This window comes from Oncorhynchus kisutch, linkage group LG6, assembly GCF_002021735.2.
Source record: "Oncorhynchus kisutch isolate 150728-3 linkage group LG6, Okis_V2, whole genome shotgun sequence".
Classification (NCBI taxonomy): domain Eukaryota; kingdom Metazoa; phylum Chordata; class Actinopteri; order Salmoniformes; family Salmonidae; genus Oncorhynchus; species Oncorhynchus kisutch.
Genome location: NC_034179.2, coordinates 51,679,561 through 51,704,254, shown reverse-complemented (window position 1 = coordinate 51,704,254; position 24,694 = coordinate 51,679,561). Strand labels below are relative to the sequence as shown.

At 40.6% G+C, this 24,694-nt stretch overlaps 1 protein-coding gene across 1 annotated transcript; it reads left to right on the top strand.

The window, feature by feature from the left end:
- Nucleotides 1-6,707: 6,707 nt before the first annotated feature.
- On the top strand, nt 6,708-22,993 carry LOC109891844 (sodium- and chloride-dependent GABA transporter 2-like). The gene is made up of 14 exons (XM_031825949.1): nt 6,708-6,903; nt 7,240-7,374; nt 7,761-7,901; nt 8,678-8,765; nt 8,870-9,002; nt 11,921-12,055; nt 14,182-14,285; nt 14,714-14,838; nt 16,540-16,652; nt 16,937-17,074; nt 18,799-18,901; nt 19,036-19,136; nt 20,186-20,356; nt 20,823-22,993. Exons 1-14 carry the CDS (start codon nt 6,708-6,710, stop codon nt 20,976-20,978), a joined length of 1,839 nt encoding a protein of 612 aa, XP_031681809.1. The 3' UTR covers nt 20,979-22,993.
- Nucleotides 22,994-24,694: the final 1,701 nt, after the last annotated feature.

Sequence of the window (24,694 nt, the reverse complement as noted above, 5' to 3'; positions counted from 1 at the left end):
GATTAGTCCTGCAGTGAAAGTGAGTATTGTGTCCAGTATCCCCACACACTTCACATGGCCCACTTTGTTCCTATTCCCTTTTTGTTACTGACGGCTAGACTGTTGTGGCCTCTTCTCTAGCACACGCTCTAGCATTGCAAGGATACGGTCCATCCATTTTAGATGATTTTCCTCTTAAGAGGCATTAGAAGTAGACAAAATGAATATTACCAATTGAATGACATCTATTGCAGGCTAAATCAAAGTTAGAGTTTACATAGCTGGACATAAATGGATGTTGCATTTTACTTGATGGGTTATGTACGCTTCTTCTAACCCATTGCTTTCTACTTCAATAGGATTAGGCTATATCTTTACATTAAAAACCCAAGTCTGTCAGATATCCAGTCGTTCTAATGAATTAAAATGTCTCTTGATCTTCAAGAATAGGACTTGGACATATAGATTAGCCTAATTGTTTTACCTGATCATAACTACAAAGGACTTATTAGCCTACTCTGTTTATGATTTTGTAGTCATGGAGCACTGATTTGGCTCATTGCTTTGAGTTGCTTCTCTCATGAAATGATCTGCTTTGAGCTCTACTGAAAAGTGCTATTTGCATGTGAAAAATGAACGCCTTATATGCTGCATTTGCTATTGGCCTACTGTTTACGTTTTTGTTGGTGACGCTTTGATATCTTGATATTTTGCCGCTGTTTAAGTCTATCAAAAAGTGTGTGAGTTTAAGCCTGTGTCCATGAGGCATATGTTTAAAACATTTAATCAGCATAAATTAGATTGAGCAATAAAACAACCAAGCATGCAAGTAATCCAACACTTTGACACTCGAGTTTCTGCTTTCACCTGTCCATTGGAGGGTGCAGGAAATACTCGGGGTACAGGCAGGGTGTGACAGAGTACAGGAAAGATACAGAGTAAGGAGCAATGATTTCTGGCTACAAGGATGGACCCTGGAACATCACTTCCAACTGCGGATGAAAGGCATCATGGCAAAGTCCCAGCACTGGAATGTAAGAATGTGGTACCCTTTAAATCACATACTTAGATGTAGTGTAATTGACTGTTGGTTGATTTGGACCATTTTAACATTGTTTTTCATGTAATTGCCTCTAGTTTGACATTTATACTTTGTGCTTTTGGTCATTTGAAAGCTGGCTGTTTGTTAGATTGCTCAGTTGGTTGAAGGCATAGTGCTGCATGACAGCGTCGATTAAATTCCTGCATGGGCTTCATAAGGTAAATATGTTTGTAAACCATCAATCACTTTGGAAACATGAATCAAACTAGTCAGTGACAATTATTTTGATAATTGTAATGTAGTACATGTCATTCTACACAGGACATTCTCAGTTTTATTCATAGCTTTTTTGAGCTCAAGAACATTAGAAATTGTATAGCCTGTGCACAGTTGGGAGTGTCTGAACATGGCCCAACAATTATTTTGTATTTATATCTGAGGTAACGAAATGTTCAAAGGTAGTTATGAGTCTGACTGAAGTTGGGAAGGGGAACACTTTGTTCTGTTTATATAAAGATGTTCAAGACCTAAGTTGACCACCTGCAGTCCATGCATTTCATTTGACCTTTATTTAAAACAGGGAGTCACAATTAAGACCAGGGTCTCTTTCATAAGGGAGCCCTGCATATCGAGAGGTGCAGCGGTCTAAGGCACTGCATCCCAGTCCCTGGTTCGAATCCAGGCTGTATCACATCCGGCCGTGATTGGGAGTCCCATAGGCGGGTACAATTGGCCCAGCGTCGTCCGGGTTTGGCTGGGGTAGGCCGTCATTGTTAACAATGATTTGTTCTTAACTGAATTGACTAGTTAAATAAAGGTTAATATATATATATATATATATATATATATACAGTATTAATAAGGCAATTATGAAGATAAAATCCAATCTAAATCAGTTGGTAAAGCAAGGCGCTTGCAACTCCAGAGTTGTGTGTTCGACTCCTAAGAGGGAACAGTACGAAAAAGTACTGTAAGTCGCTCTGGATAAGAGCGTCTGCTAAATGACTAAAATGTAAATGACAATACAATGTAAAGCAAACTAAACTTACAGCACACCACACATATTTAAGAAAAACAGTTACATTACTCAGTAAGCAGGTCCCCAATCAATATTTAAATTGTCAGAGCCACACCAGAGCATCCAATTGTAATGTATTTTCTAGGTCGTTCCAGCTATGAGGTGCATTAAAAATACAGTGCCTTGCAAAAGATTTCACCCCCCCTTGGTGTTTTTTGTTGCATCGCAACATGTAATTTAAATGGTTTTTTAATTTTATTTCATGTAATGGACATACACAAAATAGTCCAAGTTGGTGAAGTGAAATGTAAAAAATGACTAAAAAACAAAAAAACTGAAAAGTGGCGCGTGCATATGTATTCACCCCCTTTGCTATGAAGGCCCTAAATAAGATCTGGTGCAACCAATTACCTTCAGAAGTCACATAATTAGTTAAATAAAGTCCACCTGTGTGCAATCTGCCCCAGAGTATGGAACAAAACTAAGCAAGGTGCACCACCAAGCAAGCGGCACTATGAAGCCCAAGGAGCTCTCCAAACAGGAAAGGGACAAAGTTGGGGAGAAGTACAGATCAGGGTTGGTTTACAAAAAAAGATCAGAAACTTTGAACATTCCACGGAGCACCATTAAATCCATTATTAAAAAATGGAAAGAATATGGCACCACAACAAACCTGCCAAGAGAGGGCCACCCACCAAAACTCACGGACCAGGCAAAGAGGGTATTAATCAGAGAGGCAACAAAGAGACCAAAGATAACCCTGAAGGAGCTGCAAAGCTCCACAGTGGAGATTGGGGTATCTGCCCGTAGGACCACTTTAATCTGTACACTCCACAGAGCTGGGCTTTATGAAAGAGTGGCCATAAAAAAATAAGCAAACATGTTTGGTGTTCACCAAAAGGCATGTGGGAGACTTCCTAAACATATGGAAGAAGGTACTCTGGTTAGATGAGACTAAAATGTTGCTTTTTGGCCATCAAGGAAAACGCTATGTCTGGCGCAAATCCAACACCTCTCATCAACTTGAGAATACCATCCCCACAGTGAAGCATAGTGGTGACAGCATCATGCTATGGGGGTGTTTTTCATCAGCAGGGACTGGGAACTGGTCAGAACTGAAGGATTGATAGATGGCGCTAAATACTGGGAAATTCTCGAGGGAAACCTGTTTCAGTCTTCCAGAGATTTGAGACTGGGATAGAGGTTCACCTTCCAGCAGGGCAATGTCCCTAAACATACAGCTAAAGCAACACTCAAGTGGTTTAATGGGAAACATTTAAATGTCTTGGAATGGCCTAGTCAAAGCCCGACCTCAATCCAATTGAGAATCTGTGGTATGACTTAAAGATTGCTGTACACCAGCAGAACCCATCCAACTTGAAGGAGCTGGAGCAGTTAGATGTGCCAAGCTTATAGAGACATACCCCAAGAGACTTGCAGCTGTAATTACTGCAAAAGGTGGCTCCACAAAGTATTGTCTTTGGGGGGGTGAATAGTTGTGCATGCTCAAGTTTTCTGTTTTAAAAAAAAATCTTATTTCTTGTTTGTTTCACACAAACAAAATATTTTGCATCTTCATAGTGGTAGGCATGTTGTGTAAATCGAATGATAGAACCCTGGTAAGGCAACAAAATTGGAAAAATGCCAACGGGGGGGAATAATTTCGCAAGCCACTGTAAAAGCGGATTTAGCTAATTCAGTGGAGACCCGACGAACCTCAAGAGTTAACCAATCCTATGAACGTATTTGGTATCTCGTGTTTGTGTAGGTGTAAACCTGTGTAGTACACTGTTGTAAACAAAAAGGAGTAATGAAGGGATCTACGGGAGTTTAATGAGGACCAGCCAACCTTTTCATCATATACGAACGCACTCGTGAGTATTAAAACTGTAACCTGTGATAAAACGAATGGCGTTATGGTAGGCGGCATCCAAAGGTTTAGGAGTAGTGGTTGCTGCAATCTGGTAAATGGTGTCACCATAGTCAGGAACTGGCAGGAAGGCTGACTATACAATTTGCTTTCTGGTATTTAGGAAGAAGCAAGATCTATAATAAAAATAAGCCCACTTTAAATCTTTGATTTTTTTTAAACTAGCTCATCCGTATGTTTTTAAACATGAAATCTTTGTCAATCCAAACAGATATTTATATCCCGGGGCGGCAGTGTAGCCTAGTGGTTAGAGCATTGGACTAGTAACCGAAAGGTTGCAAGTTCAAGTCCCCGAGCTGACAAGGTACAAAATCTGTCGTTCTGCCCTTGAACAGGCAGTTAACCCACTGTTCCTAGGCCGTCATTGAAAATAAGAATTTGTTCTTAACTGACTTGCCTAGTAAAATAAAGGTAAAAAATAAAAAAGTATCGATGGGAGAACCATCCAATAAATAAATATGTAGTCCATGTGCTTTTTTTGTTGTTGCGAGAATTAGAGAACAACATGTATTTACTCGTCTTGTCCAAATTAAGTAGAAGTTGTAAACCAACCCGTGCTTTTTGTAGGGCAACAAGTTCATATTGCAGCTCTAACATAGCCTGGTCAACCGTTGGGACACATCGTCTGGATACAGATTAATATTACAAGTCTTAAGAGATAGAAGTCTTAAAGTAGTCTTTCAGAGTGTTTCAGACAAGACTGTAAAGTAGTGTTTCAGAGTGTTTCAGACAAGACTGTAAAGTAGTGTTTCAGAGTGTTTCAGACAAGACTGTAAAGTAGTCTTTCAGAGTGTTTCAGACAAGACTGTAAAGTAGTCTTTCAGAGTGTTTCAGACAAGACTGTAAAGTAGTCTTTCAGAGTGTTTCAGACAAGACTGTAAAGTAGTGTTTCAGAGTGTTTCAGACAAGACTGTAAAGTAGTGTTTCAGAGTGTTTCAGACAAGACTGTAAAGTAGTCTTTCAGAGTGTTTCAGACAAGACTGTAAAGTAGTCTTTCAGAGTGTTTCAGACAAGACTGTAAAGTAGTGTTTCAGAGTGTTTCAGACAAGACTGTAAAGTAGTGTTTCAGAGTGTTTCAGACAAGACTGTAAAGTAGTCTTTCAGAGTGTTTCAGACAAGACTGTAAAGTAGTCTTTCAGAGTGTTTCAGACAAGACTGTAAAGTAGTGTTTCAGAGTGTTTCAGACAAGACTGTAAAGTAGTCTTTCAGAGTGTTTCAGACAAGACTGTAAAGTAGTGTTTCAGAGTGTTTCAGACAAGACTGTAAAGTAGTGTTTCAGAGTGTTTCAGACAAGACTGTAAAGTAGTGTTTCAGAGTGTTTCCGACAAGACTGTAAAGTAGTCTTTCAGAGTATTTCAGACAAGACTGTAAAGGACAATGTAATTTATATGAAATTTAAATGGCAAGATATGTTTGGCAAATAAAGTGGTTTCATCACTTTTCGTTAGGTTTAATTAGCATTTATTGAAACCCCATCCGCATGTTTTCCTTGTCTTCCCGTGACAGATGATCAAACCCGAACAATTACTGGGATAGGATTTTACAAAACGGCCTACATGTTATAATGATAATAATAATAATACAAATAATAATAATACATATATGTATTTATATGAAACAATAACTATTTATTTACAACAAAAAACTTGTTTATCAAAATGAATCACATTATCTCATTTTTTTTATGTCAAATTACATAATAAGACAATGGACAGATTTGCCAATGTTGTCTACTAATGCGTTTGTAGCTGTGCACAAGCCAACAACACAGATATGCATACCCCTGTAGACATACACTTTATGGAATGGCGGGGACTGTGAAGAGAAACACACAAAGGCCCAGACATACGCACTCTACACACACGTACATTGTAATATTGTTGTAATGTTGGTATTATACATTTTGTATTGTAGATATGTAGTGGTGTAACAATGTTAAATGATGTACTGTTTAATATGTTGTTATGTGTAAGTGCTTTAATGTGGTTGGACCCCAGGAAGAGTAGCTGCTGCCTTGTCATCAGCTAATGGGGGTCCCTAATACATTTGAATACAAATACGGTGATTCTCTCAGAATTCTCTCAGAATACACATAAAATACACGTGTATTTGGAGTGTATAGCCAATATTGGGGACTGTGACATCGTTTCCCAGAAACAGAAACTGACATTCAATCTCGGTTCTTACTCTTTACCACAGCCACAAAGTCAAATTGTCCATACCGTATAAATGCATGAAAACAAAAAGTGTGGTTAAAATCACATTTTACGAAGATAGATTGTAGAAATAGGTGGGCTTTATGACTCGCCCTATCTCTTCTCCCCTCTCTTTTCACTCGCACACATGTTTACGAAACCACACATCTCTCTCTCTCACACTTTTTTAATACCCCCCCCCCATCCTCTCTCTCTCTCTCTCTCTCTCTCTCCTCTCTCTCTCTCTCTCTCTCTCTCTCTCTCTCTCTCTCTCTCTCTCTCACACACACATAAGAAACCACACTCCCTCAGCCCCCTCTCTCGCCACTGTTCTTTCGATCTGCCAGTTTCATTCATATGAGGATTGGTCCTGCACAGTTTTCCTCTAATTCCACCCTTGACCCCATTTAGGACAGGATTGGTGGGTTTGGTTTATACACATATCCTGTCTATATAGCCTTCCGACAGTGCCAACGTCAGCTACAACTTCTCAAATCCAAGGAAAACTTTACTTACGCATCCTAAAAAGTATCGGGTACCACCATGAACTACAACGAGAAGAAAGACCCCAAACTGCAAATGATGCCCAGCACAGCCAGTGGCCAAGCAAAACGAAAGGAGCTGGAAGCGCGGGGAAACTGGGGGAGTAAAGCCGAGTATATTTTAACGGTGATGGGAGCTATAATTGGACCTGGAAACGTGTGGAGATTCCCTTACTTGTGTTACAAAAACGGAGGGGGTGAGTGAAAACGGTTGTCACCAGTTACCACAGCCACAAATTCATAACCCCACCTATTTCTACAATTTATCTTCTTAAAATCTAATGTTAAACCCAACTCTAAACTTAAATTAAGACCAAAAAGCACATTTTAGTTTCATGAGTTTTAATGGGAAGCCCTAGCCAATTCTGACTTTGTGGCTGTGGTAACTAGTGGAAACCAGTCAAACTCTGATGTTGTCCAAAACGTCGGTCATTGGATCGCATTAGAGCAATGCATTTGATACACTGTGCGTACTTTCGTTAACAGTGACATTTGCGCATATCTTGATTGACCTGATTCTTCGTGTCTGGCAGGTGTGTTCTTCATTCCATATGTTTTGTTCTTGGTGACGTGCGGGATCCCGCTATTCTTCCTGGAGACTTCTCTGGGACAATACACCAGCCAGGGAGGAATAACATGCTGGAGGAAGATGTGTCCGCTATTTGAGGGTAAACCTTTTTATGTTGGCGCATGGGGAAACATCAAATACTTATTTTCTAGTTATCCTAACTATTCTTATTTTCTAGTTATCCTAACTATTCTGTCATTTACCCACAAAGGCCCATCGGTGCTCAAGAAAATGCCTAACGTATGCACAGGTTTCCCAAGTCAGGACCCCAATGAATGACGTACAACTTATTATATGCATTGTATGAACAGTAGAAAGTATAGCCCACGAACTACAGTGTTGGTTTTGGACAAGTTAAACCCTACATTTAATCTACTTGTATGTTTTTATTAAATATATGTACGCTACAACCATTTTGGGACAATTAAGATTTTCACAATCTGTATTAAAATGGTGCGGAGTGCTAAAACATGTTCTTTTCCACAGGTATGGGCTACGCCTGTAACCTTGTCATCTCATTCAGTGCCATCTCCTACATTGTGATCTTGGCATGGGCCTTTTTCTATCTCTTCTCCTCCTTCAGTGCAGAGCTACCCTGGGCAAGCTGTGGAAACTGGTGGAACACTGGTAGGAGACTCAAAGACTCAATCGTGGACACTCTTACTGACAGTTGTGGCTGCTTTGCGTGATGTATTGTTTTCTCTATCTTCTTGTCCTTTGTGCTGTTGTCTGTGCCCAATAACGTTTGTGCTGTGTTGCTGCCATGCTATGTTGTTGTCTTATAGGTCTCTCTTTATGTAGTGTTGTGTTGTCTCTCTTGTCGTGATGTGTGTTTTGTCCTATATTTTTATTTAAATTCTTTTTCTTTTCATTCCCAGCCCCCATCCCCACAGGAGGCATTTTGCCTTTTGGTAGGCCGACATTATAAATAAGAATTTGTTCTTAACTGACTTGCCTAGTTAAATAAAGGTGAAATAAAAATAAATAAAATAAAACGAGGTCATAAGAGGCATGGGGAGGGGTCAAAGAGTTTGAGTTACCAGTGTACAACATTAATTAACAACAGAGAGGGGCCATAACTGGCAGTTAACCAAAGTGAATTCGGTGGACCATTCCTTTGTGATTATTACATTTGTTTATTCAAGTTTAAGCTGTTGTACCCTGTTATTTTATTACACCATTTAAAAAAAACTTGTTATCTCATTACCATTAACTATTGCCAAAACGAGGATGATTTAGTACCAGGCCTTAAAGTTTGTGAACTACATTTTTTTAAACCAAACTATATCTTGTAATACTATACCATGATATGGGGAGGTACAATGTAAGGAGGGTCAATTAAAAAGTTGAATTGTCAATTTCCAATGTGTGTTACATGTACCAAATCAACTTGTCTGCCCTAGACTCATGCATGGACGACAGCAAGCAGAATCGCAGCACCAACCTGACATCAAGACAGAATACCACACTACCAGTCATGGAGTTTTGGGAGTAAGCAGCCCCCCTTACTTTACGCATGTGAGGTGTTGCGCAGGATTCCCAAACCTTCTCACCTTCTCTCTCTCTCTCTCTCTCTCTCTCTCTCTCTCTCACAGGCGCAGGGTGCTGAACATTTCCGGGGGGATCGAGGAGATGGGCAACATCAGATGGGAGCTGGCGCTGTGTCTCCTTTTCACCTGGGTCATCTGTTACTTCTGTGTCTGGAAGGGTATGAAGTCCACAGGCAAGGTGAGAATCAATTAATACTAACTGACCTCTATGAACAACCCCACTCTTTTTCCACAGTGGCATTGTGTGTGATATCCAGTATCACACTATTGTAACTACTACATCTACTGGTTAGAATGTGGTATGGTTATTTTTGATCTATGTTTTATCTACGTATTTTGTATGTGCAGTAACTGATGCAACTGAGCCCCCTGCTTGTACCTTCCCAGCAAACATGACCCAATTAGCCCCATGTGGGTATTATTTGGGCATGGGCTAGCCCACGCCAAGCCCACACCAACCCAATATGGGCTAGCCCACACCAACCGATACTGATTAGCCCACACCAATCCCACATCAGCCCAACATGGACCCTGTTCTTTTAATGAATGGCTCTGCCCTGGTGCGAGTGGTCAGCTCCACTAAGACTCTGTTCAGCTCCACTCAGTTACATATCACCATAAGAGAACACACTGTGTCTGGCGGTGGCTGTAACACATAATGAAAAGTGAAGGCTGTCACGATTGCCGAGGCGACGTATGTATGGTGCTCCATTCACTGTGTGAACAGCTCCAATCCCGTGGGAATGTCTGTTCCTTTTTTAAATAAACAACTCCACCAGCATGAGAGACCCACTATGAGAGACCCACTATAAGAGACCCACTATGAGAGACCCACTATGACCCACTGGGTGGCATCTGAAACATATTACGATTAACAAAAGAGGATGTATGTGTAATGTAGCGTTATTAAGCATGGAATGTTAGACTTAAGTGCATGAAAGTGTGAATTCTGATTTTAAATGCAGGTAGTTTTGTGCTGAGCTGTTATTATCTCCAGAGGTTTTGTGTAAGTGTATGAAAGTAAGTATTCTTATTTTAAATCTATGCCGTTTTGTCCTTAAGTTGTTATTGTCTATTACTGTTCTGTATTATGTCATGTTTTATGTTTTGTGAGGAACCCAGTTTGAGTAGCGGCTGCATTCATATGTCCAGAGAGGACGTATAAAAAAGATGAAAAAATAGTTCACGATCACGACATAACAAAAGTTATTTTGTCGAAACCACAATATGTTTTTCTTGTGATCACCACATAACAAAAGTACCATGATTCATCTTTTCATTTGTTCAGATGCACGAACACCGACATAATCGAGCAAGGAGCCCTGCGGCTGCATTACTCGCAATACGGGGCATTTAAGCCCTGAACGATGCATGACAGGCATTTCCTTCTCCCAGGCTGCTTACCGCCCCAAAGACCATAGTCAATCACATGCAAAGAACAATGCAGCTAACTTGTCTAGTCTTGCGAGCTAGCTTGTTAGCTAGTTAGCTAGCAAGCTAGCTTGTTATCTATGCTGGTTGTTAGCTTGCATAACTGATATGTATATAATTATAAGGGACACATTGTTTTGTGGATAATATTTACATTGTCCACAAAACATAAATGCCCCATGAAGGCTTAGATGCCACAAATGCTCTTAGCTCGAGGTAAGGGACATTCTAATTTATAAACTGACAATGACTGCCAAACACAAATGAAGGCATGGTGTTAGCATTAAATGCACCAACCCTTAGTGTAGCAATCAATAAAAACATAGGCCCTGATACACCGTTGTCTCTGCCGCCTTATTATTGTCAATCTATCGTCAATGCGTTTAATCCTATTGATAGAGTTAATCTCACGATCTCGACAAAACAACTTTTGTTAAGCCGTGATCATGAGAAAATGATCTTGTGATCTCGATAAAACAGCTTTTAATGTCGTGATCATGAGAAAATGATCTTGTGATCTCGATAAAACAGTTTTTAATGTCGTGATCATGAGAAAATTATCTTGTGGTCTCGATAAAACAGCTTTAATGTCGTGATCTTGAGAAAATGATCTTGTGGTCTCGATAAAACAGCTTTAATGTCGTGATCATGAAATAAATCATCTCGACATGACAAGGGATTTTGCATTTTGTAAATAAGGTATTTCTTTTTTTGTTGTTTTTTTAACATTTGCAAATATGTCTAAAATCCTGTTTATGCTTTGTTATTATGGGGTATTGTGTGTAGATTAATACATTTCATCCATTTTAGAATAAGGCTGTAATGTAACAAAAAATGGAAAAAGTCAAGGGGTCTGAATACTTTCGGAATGCACTGTATGTCCTCTCTGGACTTCCGTATGGGAATAAAATACTTAATACAAAGCCCAGCTTAGAAGAGGGGCTCATTGGAAGATTTGGGGGCATGGTTTGCAAGTAATTATTTTTGTGCAACCGTAACAGTGTGTTCCAGTTTGTGTTTTGTTGTGTGATGGCCAATTTTTTTTGTGCATGTGACATATGAGAAACTAAACAGTTTCTTTTGTAAAAAGTATATGTATGATATTAACAACTTGTTTGTCTTCCTGAGTTCAATGTATCTCGTTCCCTAAAAAAATACCTTTAAAGGATTGAAAATTATGCCATTCATGCATTGAACTAAATTGTAAGAAATAAACACATTCCTTTTAAATAGCAAAGGCGCGTCGGCCCAATGTGGGCAGCCTAAAAGGCCAATATGTTTGCTGGGTTTTAACTCACCCTTTAAGTCACTGAGAAAACCATATCACCTCAACGTTAAAGATCCTGCGATTTGTTGTTGAGCCTTTTTTTCTTCGAGAAAATGTATTCTGTGAGCTATACAGTATATCTGCTTTTCCATCAACAGGTAAGTCTTTCATATAAGTCTGTGTTGTGTTCATTTTGTACTGATTTCTTGGCACAGCATTGTACATATCCGTAAGTTTATCTATAATAGTGCACATTATGACTTGTTGTCTTACTCAATGACTTCACTCTGACTGCATATAGTCTCCACCAATTCAATATGACCATAACCCCCTCTACAAACTGACAGGGTTGTATAGATTACAATGTACTAAGTTATTTCTGTTATCTCTCCTGTCAGGCTGCTTACTTTACGGCCACATTCCCATATGCCATGCTCCTGGTCCTGCTGGTCCGTGGTGTCACTCTGCCTGGAGCCATAGACGGCATCATCTTTTACATTTACCCTGACATCTCCCGCCTCACAGACCCACAGGTAGACCAACAGTACATGGCTTGACACACACGCACACAGAAACACACACACCATCATTATAATCATCATCATCACCGGCGATCACTCGGGGTCGAGTATGATTGTTCTCCTGGTGGATCCTGCTTGTGGGTCTTCAGATGGCTGAATATGCCAATCCGGGAGCCGCCACCTCCAGGAAACTGATGTTTGTGCGCTTGTCTTGAGAATGATCCATTGGCACAGCTTAGATGGTGGTGTATTAACCAGTTGTGTCAATGTTATTTCCTGGTAGTTGCTGGTTGAAAATACAATATATACCACACAGGACCTTCTGTTTGAATGGGCGTCAGTTTCGGTTTGCATGGTGATGGTTAATAGACCAATAACAAAGAGGGTTCCATACGTCTCTGCAAATAAACATATCGTATTAAGTTCCCCCTTCCTCACTCAGACCACTCCCAGACAGTCCTAGCAAAATTCTTGCGTGAGAAATAGCTCTTTGCTAAAAAAGCTATTTTTGTCCATTTGAATTAAACTATCACAGTAAGGCACTTAATTGTTACCCATAAATGATTTGATATTAACATACAGTAAAAAAAAACTACTGCATTGGGCCTTTAAGGTTGAAGAGTCTGCCGTCTATTCTGTACAGCATTTGGACTCACTGAGGCAGATGTTGGCCTGTGAGGTGGAGGATGGCAGCGATGAAGTTAGTGGAAAGGGTGGGTGCAATGATGCTGGAATTTTGCATTGTTACTGAGCACTGTTGCTGACATGTCATACGTCAGCTGCAGTATTCTGGTGAATTTGTCAGGGCAGACTATTTTTTTTAAACATAATCAGCATGATGGTTCACAGAGTCAATGGCTTTTGTAAGGTCTTTACAGTGGTTGCTTCTTGCATTTGCCACGCAGTGAAAAATCATGTCCATGGTGACTTTGTTGGGCGAAAACCACACTGACATTCTGGGAGGATTTCTTCTAACAGGGAAAGGAGTCAGTTGCCCAGTATGCGGGAACGTTTTTTTCTGGTGGTGGACATGAGGGAGATGCTTCCCTCTTGTCCACCAAAAAATGGTGATGAGAAGGACTCAGAAATTGAACAGCTCATTAACACCAAGCGGAGAACCTCCTGCGCCTAGCAGAACGACATCAACTGCAGAGCCAAAAGAGAAGCTCACGCCATGGGGAAGAAGGAACTAAAGACCAAATGGACAGAAAAGGCCCTGGAGATCCAGCAACTGGCAGACTCTGGAGATTTCGGAGGCTTTTTCGACTCCATGAAGGTGGTATGTGGACCCAGTTACTGTTAACTCGAAAGGACACAACGACAAGGTTCCAGTTTAACAAAGTTTACTATACCGTATGAACACCACCAAAGGTCGCCATTACACTCGAGGCTAAGTCCATCAACGACTAGACTTCCTGCGCATGCGCACTCTTGACTGAGTGATAGCCCCGTAATAACAGAAATATTGGGATACTTAAAACATGAACTTAACAGTTACCGCGGCCTAAACCCAATCTGCTCCAAAGGTGGGCCAAAGCTGCTAAAGGATGACGAATCCATCCAATCCCATTGGAAAGACTACTTCAAAGAGCTCCTCAACAGAAAGACAATGGTTGAGAGGGCAGTTGAGAGTGAAGCACAAAGGAGGATATGGGATAACTACCCAGCCTGCAGGAGTTGCAAGATGCCATCAGGAAGACGAGGAACAACAAGACCGCTGGTCCTGATAGGATTCCAGAGAAAATCCTAAAGGAAGGCGGGCCAGATCTCCTATATCACATACAGTACGTGCCTTGCTCTTTAAGATCTAGGACAAGGAGGAAATCCCTGCAGAACTCAGGGACATAATCATCATTAGGGTGTTCTTGCAGGTGTTGAGGATGGTGGACTTGATCATGCTCCACTGTGTTTCAGTATCCTCATATTCTTTGGGCAGTTTTGCACTGAGAACAGACTGGAGGTGTTGCCGTTTGGTGGTGTCACCCAGACTTTCGATGTCAAGCTTTTTCCGGCTCAGCGCACGCACACACACACACACACGCACACGTACACGTACACGCACACACACAAACAAACAAGAATCATAATATCTCCATGAATTGAATGTTATGTGTAATATGCTATTCATCCCCTCTTAGGTGTGGATGGATGCAGGCACACAGATTTTCTTCTCCTATGCTATCAGCTTGGGCTTTCTCACATCCCTGGGCAGCTACAACAGTTACAACAACGACTGCTACAAGTGAGTCACTGGCATAGGGATGTATAGAGGACACACATGCCACAAACCTCACTTTTTTAGCATGGGCAGCACCATTGAAGTACTTCAGCATTTTAAATTAGTCAACCGGGGTGGGACTTCTTATGTGGGATCACAGGTCAGTCGGAGGGATCAGCCAATGACATATACTCCTGAGCAAACATTCCTGCACTACAGGTGGCAGTAAATCACCAACCTTAAAGCTGCCCATGCTCTCACAGAAGCAATACATACAAAGATAAGGAGTGTCAGTGAAACCCACCCCCAGTCTGACTGCTTGACACTGACTAAAAATAAATACTGCAGATTTATAGGATTAACAGACTTTGGGAATCACTCGCAAGTTATAAATTATCTCCAGGATAGATCACTATTTCCCCTAACATGTAATTTGGTATTTTTTTCCCCAGGGACTGTTTTTACCTGTGTCTTCTAAACAGTGGCACCAGCATCGTGTCAGGCTTCGCAATCTTCTCTGTTTTGGGCTTCATGACCTATGAACAGGGGGTGTCCATTGAAGAGGTGGCTGAGTCAGGTAAACGTTGATACTGTAACAGACAAGAGAGATGGATTTTACCATTAGAATGTTTGACATTATTCCATAGAAGATCATAATGCCGTAAAAGCCAAAGGTCACAGATGGTTCACACCAAATTCATCCACAATGACTGTGAAAACTTCTTATAGTAAGTAATCTTCTTTAAATAAAAAACGTTTATTTGGTTTCTATATGTGACCGACCACCTCGATTTGGTCTTATGTAGCAACCTTTGAAATGGTTGGAAACTCAGAGCTACAAAATGGCATATCATACACTACAGTTGAGGAACAATGGGAAAGTAATTCTGCTTTGAAAGTAGATTGATTTGTAACCCCACTTTTGAGAAAATGGCTCTTGAATCATTTGGTACACCTACTGGAGAGCTCTTCTTTGTCTACACCTATTCAGCATCGTTCACAGCCTCTTACGCCTTAGCCCCACCCATCTCTTTAAGGATTCACATGTCAGGCCATGTGCTAAACAGAGTGAGTAAGGTAGTGTAGTAAACAACCAAAGATTTCAAGACTAAAAGTGGTGAAAGAGCCTACAATAAGGAAAAACTCCAGGTAAAAATGCACTTTATCTAGTCCTTGGCCTATATCCTAATCTGACTTTGGTGCAGGTCATGTTGTTCTTCACATTACCGTTTCTAGTAAACACACACTATATCAAATAAAATCAAAGTTTATTTGTCACATGCACAGGATACAGAAGGTATAAACGGTACAGTGAAATTGTAACTTGCATATATTCATTGTAGCAATATCAAAAATAGAAAGTGTCCAGATAAAAATATTGTTTAAATATTTTATCATCGTTAGATGATGCTTGATGTGTCATAAATAACATAAAAGTTTATGTCACGCCCTGGCCATAGAGAGGCTGTGACTAGGGTGGACATTCTAGTTTCTTTATTTCTATGTTTTCTGTTTCTATGTTTTGGCCAGGTATGGTTCTCAATCAGGGACAGCTGTCTATCCTTGTCTCTGATTGGGAATCATACTTAGGCAGCCCTTTTTCCACCTTAGTTGTGGGTAGTTGACTTTGTTAGCAGCCTGTATAGCCCTAGTAAGCTTCACGTTCGTTTTTGTTGTCTCTTGTTGGCGACATTCATAATAAAGAGAATTGTACGCTCACCACGCTGCACCTTGGTCTGGTCATTTCCCTGATGACGTTCGTGACAGCTTATTATGCATTATATTACTGTATCATAGGCTACCTGACAAAATAATAAAAGTTACCATGATGAGATGATAGGTCTGAGATAGGCTGTCTGTCCCCAACCTGTGCGTTGATGATTCATCATGCATTAAGCAGAGAGAAGGCCGTAGAGAAGCCAGATTTATATTTTAACAGTTCACGTCATGCTGTTCATATAAATAATTATAATTTACCAGTTTCTCACAGTTATTTTTCCCGGGAGAAGGAAATGGTTTTGGGTGGTTAATATCTGTAAATCTTGGCAACCGGGATCCCACCATTCATCCCACCATTCATCCCTAGTGAGCATGCCTACATGCATGTGTGTGTGTGTGTACGTTACATGTACATGCTGGGCGAGGCCAGTCAAGGGTGAGGTCAGGTTTAGGCCATGTGTTCAGTCAGTGTGTGCAGTTATGTGTAGTCTGTAGTGACACAAATTGCACAGTGTGCAGTGATTGAGTGTACTCAGTCAGTGTTCCTATCTTTGTACAGGTCCTGGGCTGGCATTTATTGTGTACCCTCGAGCAGTAGCCATGATGCCCATGTCTCAGATCTGGTCTGCCTGTTTCTTCATCATGATCATCCTTCTGGGTCTGGATAGCCAGGTAAGTGTCCCTCTTTCTCCCATGCACACTGAAGCTTTTTCTAACAACATGAACTTAGTCATTGTCAACTGTTTGTCAAACATGGCTTAACAGGTCTGGGCTTAAATTCCGTTTCAATTCAGGAATGAAGTCAACTCCAATTGTATTTTATTTCAATGTGTTTACATTTTAAGGAGAAAATGTAAGTGTGTCTTTAATTGAAATGGAATTGACCATAACGGACATAAACTCAAACTATACATCTAATCTCGCTCTCCCTCTATTTCTCCTCTCTCCCTCTCTAGTTTGTTGGGCTGGAGTGTTTGATGACATCTGTTGTGGATCTGTTCCCTACGTATCTGCGTCATGAGTTCAGGAGAGAGCTGCTGTTGCTGGCTATCTGCACAATAGGCTTCATACTGGGGCTTGCCCTGGTCACAGAGGTAAGAGACCAATGCATCACCCATACTGTTTGTCTATGACTAGTGCCCGGTGTTTTACCATGGGTCGTATTCATAAAGTGTCTCAGAGAAGGAGTGCTGATCTAGGGATCATAAACTGACCCAAGATACAGGCCCTTGACAGGTCATGTTCCTGAACATGCCCAAACTGTATTCATACACCCACACATGTTGTTTGTTGGTATATAAGGTTTGGGAGTAGTGACTATAAGTGTGTATAGGTACAATGCAGTCGCTAAGTATTCAAGTCCCTTGACTTGTTCCACATTTTGTTATGTTACCTTATTCTAAAATGTATTAAATAGATTTTTTCATCAATCTACACACAATACCCCATAGTGACAAAGCAAAAACAGGTTTAGAAATGTTTACATAATAATTCTAAATAAAAAAAACTGAAATATCACATTTACATACAGTAAGTATTCAGACACTTTACTCAGTACTTTGTTGAAGCAAGTCTTCTTGGGTATGACGCTACAAGCTTGGACACCTGTATTTGGGGAGTTTCTCACATTCTTCTCTGCAAATCCTCACAAGCTCTGTCAGGTTGGATGTGGAGCATTGCTGCACAGCTATTTTCAGGGCTCCAGAGATATTCAAAGTCCAGGCTCTGGCTTGGCCACTCAAGGACATTTGGAGACCTTTCCGGAAGCCACTCCTGCATTGTCTTGGCTTTGTGCTTAGGGTCGTTGTCCTGTTGGAAGGTGAACCTTTGCCCTAGTCTGAGGACCTGAGCGCTCTGGAGCAGGTTTACATCAAAGGAACTCTGTACTTTGCTCTGTTCATCTTTCCCTCGATCCTGACTAGGCTCCCACTCCTTGCCGCTGAAAAACTTCTCCACAGCATGATGCTGCCACCACCATGCTTGACCGTAGGGATGGTGCCAGGTTTCCTCCAGGCGTGACGCTTGGCATTCAGGCCAAAGAGTTCAATCTTGGTTTCATCAGACCAGTTTCTCATGGTCTGAGAGTCCTTTACGTGCCTTTTGGCAAACTCCAAGCAGGCTGTCATGTGCCTTTTTACTGAGGAGTAGCTTCCGTCTAGCCACTCTACCATAAAGGCCTGATTGGTGGAGTGCTGCAGAGAAGGTTGTCCTTCTGGAAGGTTCTCCCATCTCCATGGAGGAATGCTGGAGCTCTGGAGCTCTCACCCAATTGCTCAGTTAGGCCGGCCGGCCAGCTCTAGAAAGTGTCTTGGTGGTTCCAAACTTGTTCCATTTAAGAATGATGGAGGCCACTGTGTTCTTTGGGACTTTCAATACTCCAGAAGTGTGTTGGTACCCTTCCCAGATCTGTGCTTTGAAACAATCCTGTCTCGAAGCTCTACGGACAACCTTCGACCTCATGGCTTAGTTTTTGCACTGTCAACTGTGGGACCTTATAGACAGGTGTGTGCCAGGATGATCAATGGAAACAGGATGCACCTGAGCTCAATTTCGAGCCTCATGGCAAAGGGTCTGAATCCTTATGCAAATAAGATATTTTTGTTTTTATTTGAATAAATTAGCAAAAATGTCTAAAAACCTGTTTTCACTATCATTATGTGGTATTGTGTGTAGATTAATAAGGATTTTTTTTATTTAATACATTTTAGAATAAAGCTGTAGCGCAACAAAATGTGGAAAAAAATCAAAAACATTGTGTATGTTGAAGTGTTGTGTTTGGTGTGGGTAAAGTCATGACAAGGTTTTGTTTTTACTCCAGGGAGGAATGTACCTGCTTCAGCTGCTAGACCACCATGTGTGCAGTGGGACCACCCTGCTACTGCTGGCCATTTGTCAATCTGTCTGCATCGCCTGGGTCTATGGTGAGTCGTACACTGCCTATAGGTCATAGCAACGTACTCACTTTAGAATAATCTGTCTGAAGGCAATAGGGAATTCAACCAATGGTGACATGATGATTTGTGACTTTTTGTGACGTGCCCCCCTTGAACTATAGGTGCTGAACGTTTCTATGGTAACATCAGTGATATGATTGGCTACAGACCTCTGCCTTTGATGAAGTACTGCTGGCTCTACATCACTCCTACAGTGTGCACAGTAAGGATTCAGTAATCAAAGGGCTAATATTAATACTATGCATGCCAGTATCACTTCTTGTTTTTTAAAGAAACATTCATGTGTTGGTAATTCCAAATTGTATGCCTTGTCAACTGTCGTGGAAATTCAACACCGGGGACAGCTGAAGTCAATATTAAATGAATAATTATGTATTGTCAGCAAGCTGGAGAGGTTCCAACAAACGTAGTGCACCATAGTACAGGTCGGTCAGGAGCTCTGTCGGGGCAGTCCCATTGGTTCTCTTATATACTGCTTACACAGACACGTTATATTAGCATGATTTACAATAGCCTTTATTCATCGTTAATTCATCAAACATTTACTTGGATCCACTTCAATTTTGGACACTGTTCAACGTAATGGAAACAGATTATTGTTTTAGATGACATTACCTTCTTACTTAAATCACTGGTGTTACCCAAACTATAGAATTGAGTAATAATAATTTGAAATGGTTAAAAAAAATGTCTCTTATTCAATTATTCATACAGCACACAGCGCTGACACGCACACTTAACCCACCAGACATGCCGCCAGGGGTCTTTTCACAGTCTCCAGGTCCAGAACAAATTCAACGTACAGTATTATAGAGAGCCATGCGTGCATGGAACTCCCTCCAATCTTATATAGCGCAAGGGAACAGAAAACAATGCCTCTCCCCCATGTGACCTACTTGTGTGTATGTACTGACATGTATGTGTAGCTGATAGATTCACACACACACACACACACTACATGTTAATGTTTTTAAATGTATGTAAATTGTAAAGTCTTTTGTCTGTAATGTCTTTTTCGTTATGTGTCGGACCCCGGTAAGACTAGCTGTCTCCATTGGCGTCGGCTATTGGGGATCCCAATCAAAACACTGTCTCACTGTCTTGTCTCGCTTTCCGTACACCTCACTCTCTGTGTTTCTCTTTCTGCTTTTCTCTCTAACACGCACACGGTCTTGCCTCATGTCAGATCTCTATGTTGAGAGGGTGTTAATTTTGTTTTGTAATGAGTTGCTTTTCTCTCCCAAACCATAGGCTACCTTCATCTTCTCCATAGTCAAATACTCACCATTGAAGTTCAGCAACACATATGTTTATCCTGTCTGGGCTAACACCATTGGCTGGTTCATTGCCACTATCTCCCTCTCCTTCATCCCGCTATGGATGGTCTACAAAATGGCCAACAGCAATGGAACCCTACGCCAGGTGAGCTCAAGTCAATACATTTCAACATCTTTAGACAGGCTTGTCTTGTCTAGTTTAGGTTAGACTAGTTTATAGTCCCATTCTTTCACATGCGCTCCTATTATGATCCTGCAAGATTATTTTCCTGCTGTGAGAAGCAGGGTCAAATTAAGATCCAAATCTGTAACAGAACAGAACTTAAACCAGTTGGATATGTCAGTAATAGCGATTCGTCAAGCTACACAAATATGACACAAACATGTTGGGGCTGTCAATTAAATTCTTACTCATACATTGTTTCTTATCATGGAGTATAAATAATTGTAATCAACAACTTGAAACTTATGGAAACACAGAATAAGTTTTCAGTTGGGTCTGCTATTTCAGATCCTCAATTGAAGTTGTTTTCTTTTCTCCCATCTGTATGAGCTATTTGTCACCCGTCTCATGTTCGACAATATCAGTTTACTGTCTTTATACTTCTCAGCGATTCTCTGTGCTCTGTCGGCCTGTAGACGACCTCCCCGTGAACCACACATGCAGAACAGATGGCCCTCTTCATCTGGCGACCTCTGACGTCGTGAGCTCCAACATGGAGCTGAAGCCTCTCTCCTTCACAGCGGGAGATAAGGACACACTGTGAACTCTCACAGAGAGATGTAAATCTTGAGTCCATTGGCGGTGCCAATGTATAATGTATTGCACATGCAAAAAAATACACGTTTGTTTGTGCTTAGTCTTTACATCGGCAGTGGCGCCATCCAGAAACAGCCACCCACTTGACCCACACATGCATTGTTGGATTTTAGTTTGACATTTGTCTATACAGAGTGATGTGGAGAACACAGACTCAGAGTCATGTATAGCATCTCTGAATGCAGCCTTTACCTGCACTGCAATGCATCAATGGGACATTGTGCTCCTTTTGTAACCTGGTTCCAAATCTGTTAGTGCTCTTGTTAACTCCATTGCTGTCATTTTCATGCCAAAAATTCCATTAGGCATGAGAGCAGAAACAGACTGGCACACAGGCAACCCATTCTTTTTGAACAAATTAAGCAAGGCAACTATAGATGTGTGTGGGAAATGATGGTTTGAAAAACTGAAAATCTGAATTGACCTCATATATATCTCAGTGGATTAGATTATATGAAAAAACATTATCTGGGTTTACTCAGCACATATGAGATCGGAAAACTGAAATATCAGGCTTTATAGTAGCATTTCCTCTTCATTTAGTTTTGACCTCTTCTATTTTCTCTTTGTTTATCTGTGTGCACACAAGTGCATGTCAATGCGTGGGTGATTGCCTGTGCATGTGTATATGTTTGTGTGTATGTGCTGCAGATTAAATGGATGCTAAAATTTAAATATTCTGTAGTATGTACAGTGGGGCAAAAAAGTATTTAGTCAGACCTGCACCAGGCTGGGAACAAATGCTTGTCTAGCTTTGGCTGTAAAGCATATTTTGAAAATCTGAGATGACAGGGTGATTAACAAAAGGCTAAGCTGTGTCTCAATATATTTCATTTGTGATTTTCATGAATAGGAATATTTTCTAGGGATATTTATGTCCGTTGCGTTATGCTAATTATTGTCAGGCGATGATTACGCTCCCGGATCCGGGATGGGGAATATCAAGAGGTTTTAAAGAAGAAGTTACAGGTCTGTGAGAGCCAGAAATCTTGCTTGTTTGTAGGTGACCAAATACTTATTTTCCACCATAATTTGCAAATAAATTCATTAAAAATCCTACAATGTGATTTTCTGGATTTTCTTTCTCATTTTGTCTGTCATAGTTGAAGTGTACCTATGATGAAAATTACAGGCCTCTCTCATCTTTTTAAGTGGGAGAACTAAATACCTTTTTGCCCCACTGTATAGAGGAATAGTGATTCGTGGTCCAAATATTTTATTACTCTGTCTTCTACAATGTATTTGTATTTTAAATGTATAACGCGGATCAATGTTTGTCAAATCAATCATGTAAACTACTCTATGGACTACCCGCTAACAATATAATGCTCGACGATTACTGTATAAAACAAAATGCCACTCAAATCAAATGTCAGCTTAGTATTGTTGACATCTTGTCCTGCTTCACTGCACAAACACTTGAAAGGTGCTTTTGTGTGATTCAGTGCGTCCCTCCCCCAGATGGCCCAGCTGAGGCCAAGGAGAGTAACAATGGGGAAATGTGCAGGAATGTGTAGGTAAACTGAGGGGAGAATCCATCCTGGCTCCAGTCTCAGTCCATCTGGGACAAAGAGCATCTTCTCCTGAACTCCTGTCCGTGGGCCCGCACCCATTTATTGGCAACTAAAACCAGGGAAGAAATAAGAGTCTAGTTCTGTGCATTTCATTTTTTGTAATCTCTCATTTACCCATTATATTATCTAATTATCTTATCACTTTATACCATTTCCCTTTATTATGTACTGGTCAGCTGATAGGTTGTTTTCCCATCTGACTGTAATGCTGTTAACAGATGTTATGGCTCAAGTTCTCTCTGTACCCTTCTGCTTTAAAGTACCATCAATGTACTCTACTTGTATATGAATACTTTTGTTTTGGATATTATATCTCAATGTCAATTATTGATTCTGTTGTTATTATATGGATTATTAGGTCTTCATTTCAATAAAATTGTTATAAAAAGTGATGAGATATTGTCTTTTGTCATTACAGATAATGATTTTCAACCTTTTTTTATGTAATTGTCCATACTATGAGGCATAGTTCCACTTCATGATTGTGTCCCAATTGTTGTTGATTCTTCACAAAAAAATACAGTTTTATATCTTTATGTTTGAAGCCTGAAATGTGGCAAAAGGTCGCAAAGTTCAAGGGGGCCGAATACTTTCGCAAGACACTGTACATGTACTGTCCTGCCAATCAGTGGCATTAATCAACCAGTTCAGTGCCAGGGAAAACCATAAAGCAGCAGAACTGCGGGCCTGAGTTCTGCATCGCTGGCTTTTGGACAATGCACATGGACACCTGTAGTGTTTAACGTTGCTGTCACTAATGTTGTGACTTTACTGATGACTGTTATTAATCGAATCAACTAACTACGTTGAATTGTCACCCGATTAAATTAATCACGTAACAATTAACTCATTAGAAATTGGGGCACCATGAGAGCGGTTGTTTAAAGAGTTACCATCTTTAACCATCACATTCATAAAACAGTCAATGTATTAATCATAACCTCTTATCATATTATCATTCTGAACAGTCATAACCTACATCATCTGCAAAAACCCCAGCCTTACTTATGATTCAGTACTACAAAAATGGGTTTATTTATTTATTAGCTAACTTAATGATAACACAGGATAACATACACATTAATACATCAGGAAAAGGTCCCTAGTGGCATTGAGAGGGAGGGGGAGAAAGAGAAAGAAACACTTAAATGTTGATAGATTTTAGAAACTATTCTCACTGTAATTATATACTTTGCACACGAACCACCTCCCGTTTGGAGTAAGAAATCATTCATGTATTTACGTGTTAATGCCTTCATTCGCCGTTTATCTCTGTCGGAACCCGCCCTCCTTAGGACGGGTGACAGGCCTTTCAGCGACACGCTTGTAAGGCTCCGATTGTCCGAAAGGGTCCGGACCCATCTCTTCTACTGTTGTTCACTCTGTACGATGCTCCTTTGAAGATAGGCTAGCCAGCCGTGTCGATTGTTCCCATTGGGTAATGAGAGTAGCATACTACAGTGATTTGAGAAGAGTAGTACAGTGGTCCCACTTAAATTCACTTTTCTATATGCACTTCTCAGGACAGCTAATCAGCTGTACCAGTGATTGTCTGAGAGGGGAGTTTTCTTCTCCAAATCGTGTTGGTATTCAGGGTTCAAACCTGGCAATATTCTGGTCTATGAGATTCAGTATTCAAACCACGTGGGCTGCAACACCCCTTCTTTCTTGGTCTAAATGTTAATTTCTTTACCAATCCTTTTATGCACTCTGGTTGAAAGGGACAGTTCCGTCAGGCTGACACGCTCTCTGACCTCACTCGGGGCGTGGCTACTTAGTATGCATAGTTTATATGAGACAAATGATCTCAAAGCTCCTAAAATCGCATCCATATCTTATCAAAAGTACTTTCATAATTTAGCAAATTTCATGTACAACAGAGGATGGAGACTTCGTAAATGTAGTGTATATACTTTTCAAGTTACAGTATTTCCTTTATAACACTTTATATGACATCACAAAATAAAAAAACAATATGACATTCGTTTTCTATAGATCACCACTGACCATTCCCCACGATCTCTGTTCCAGCATTAACTTTTTGAACGTGGTAGATTTAGGATTATAGGATTTAATAATTTCCCGGTAT

Excerpts from the sequence above, each read along its gene's own strand:
- LOC109891844 (XM_031825949.1), top strand. The coding sequence starts at position 6,708 with ATGAACTACAACGAGAAGAAAGACCCCAAACTGCAAATGATGCCCAGC. Across the intron at positions 9,003-11,920 it reads GTATGAAGTCCACAGGCAAG|GCTGCTTACTTTACGGCCAC; the intron begins GTGAGAATCAAT and ends CTCTCCTGTCAG. Across the intron at positions 18,902-19,035 it reads CTGCATCGCCTGGGTCTATG|GTGCTGAACGTTTCTATGGT; the intron begins GTGAGTCGTACA and ends CTTGAACTATAG.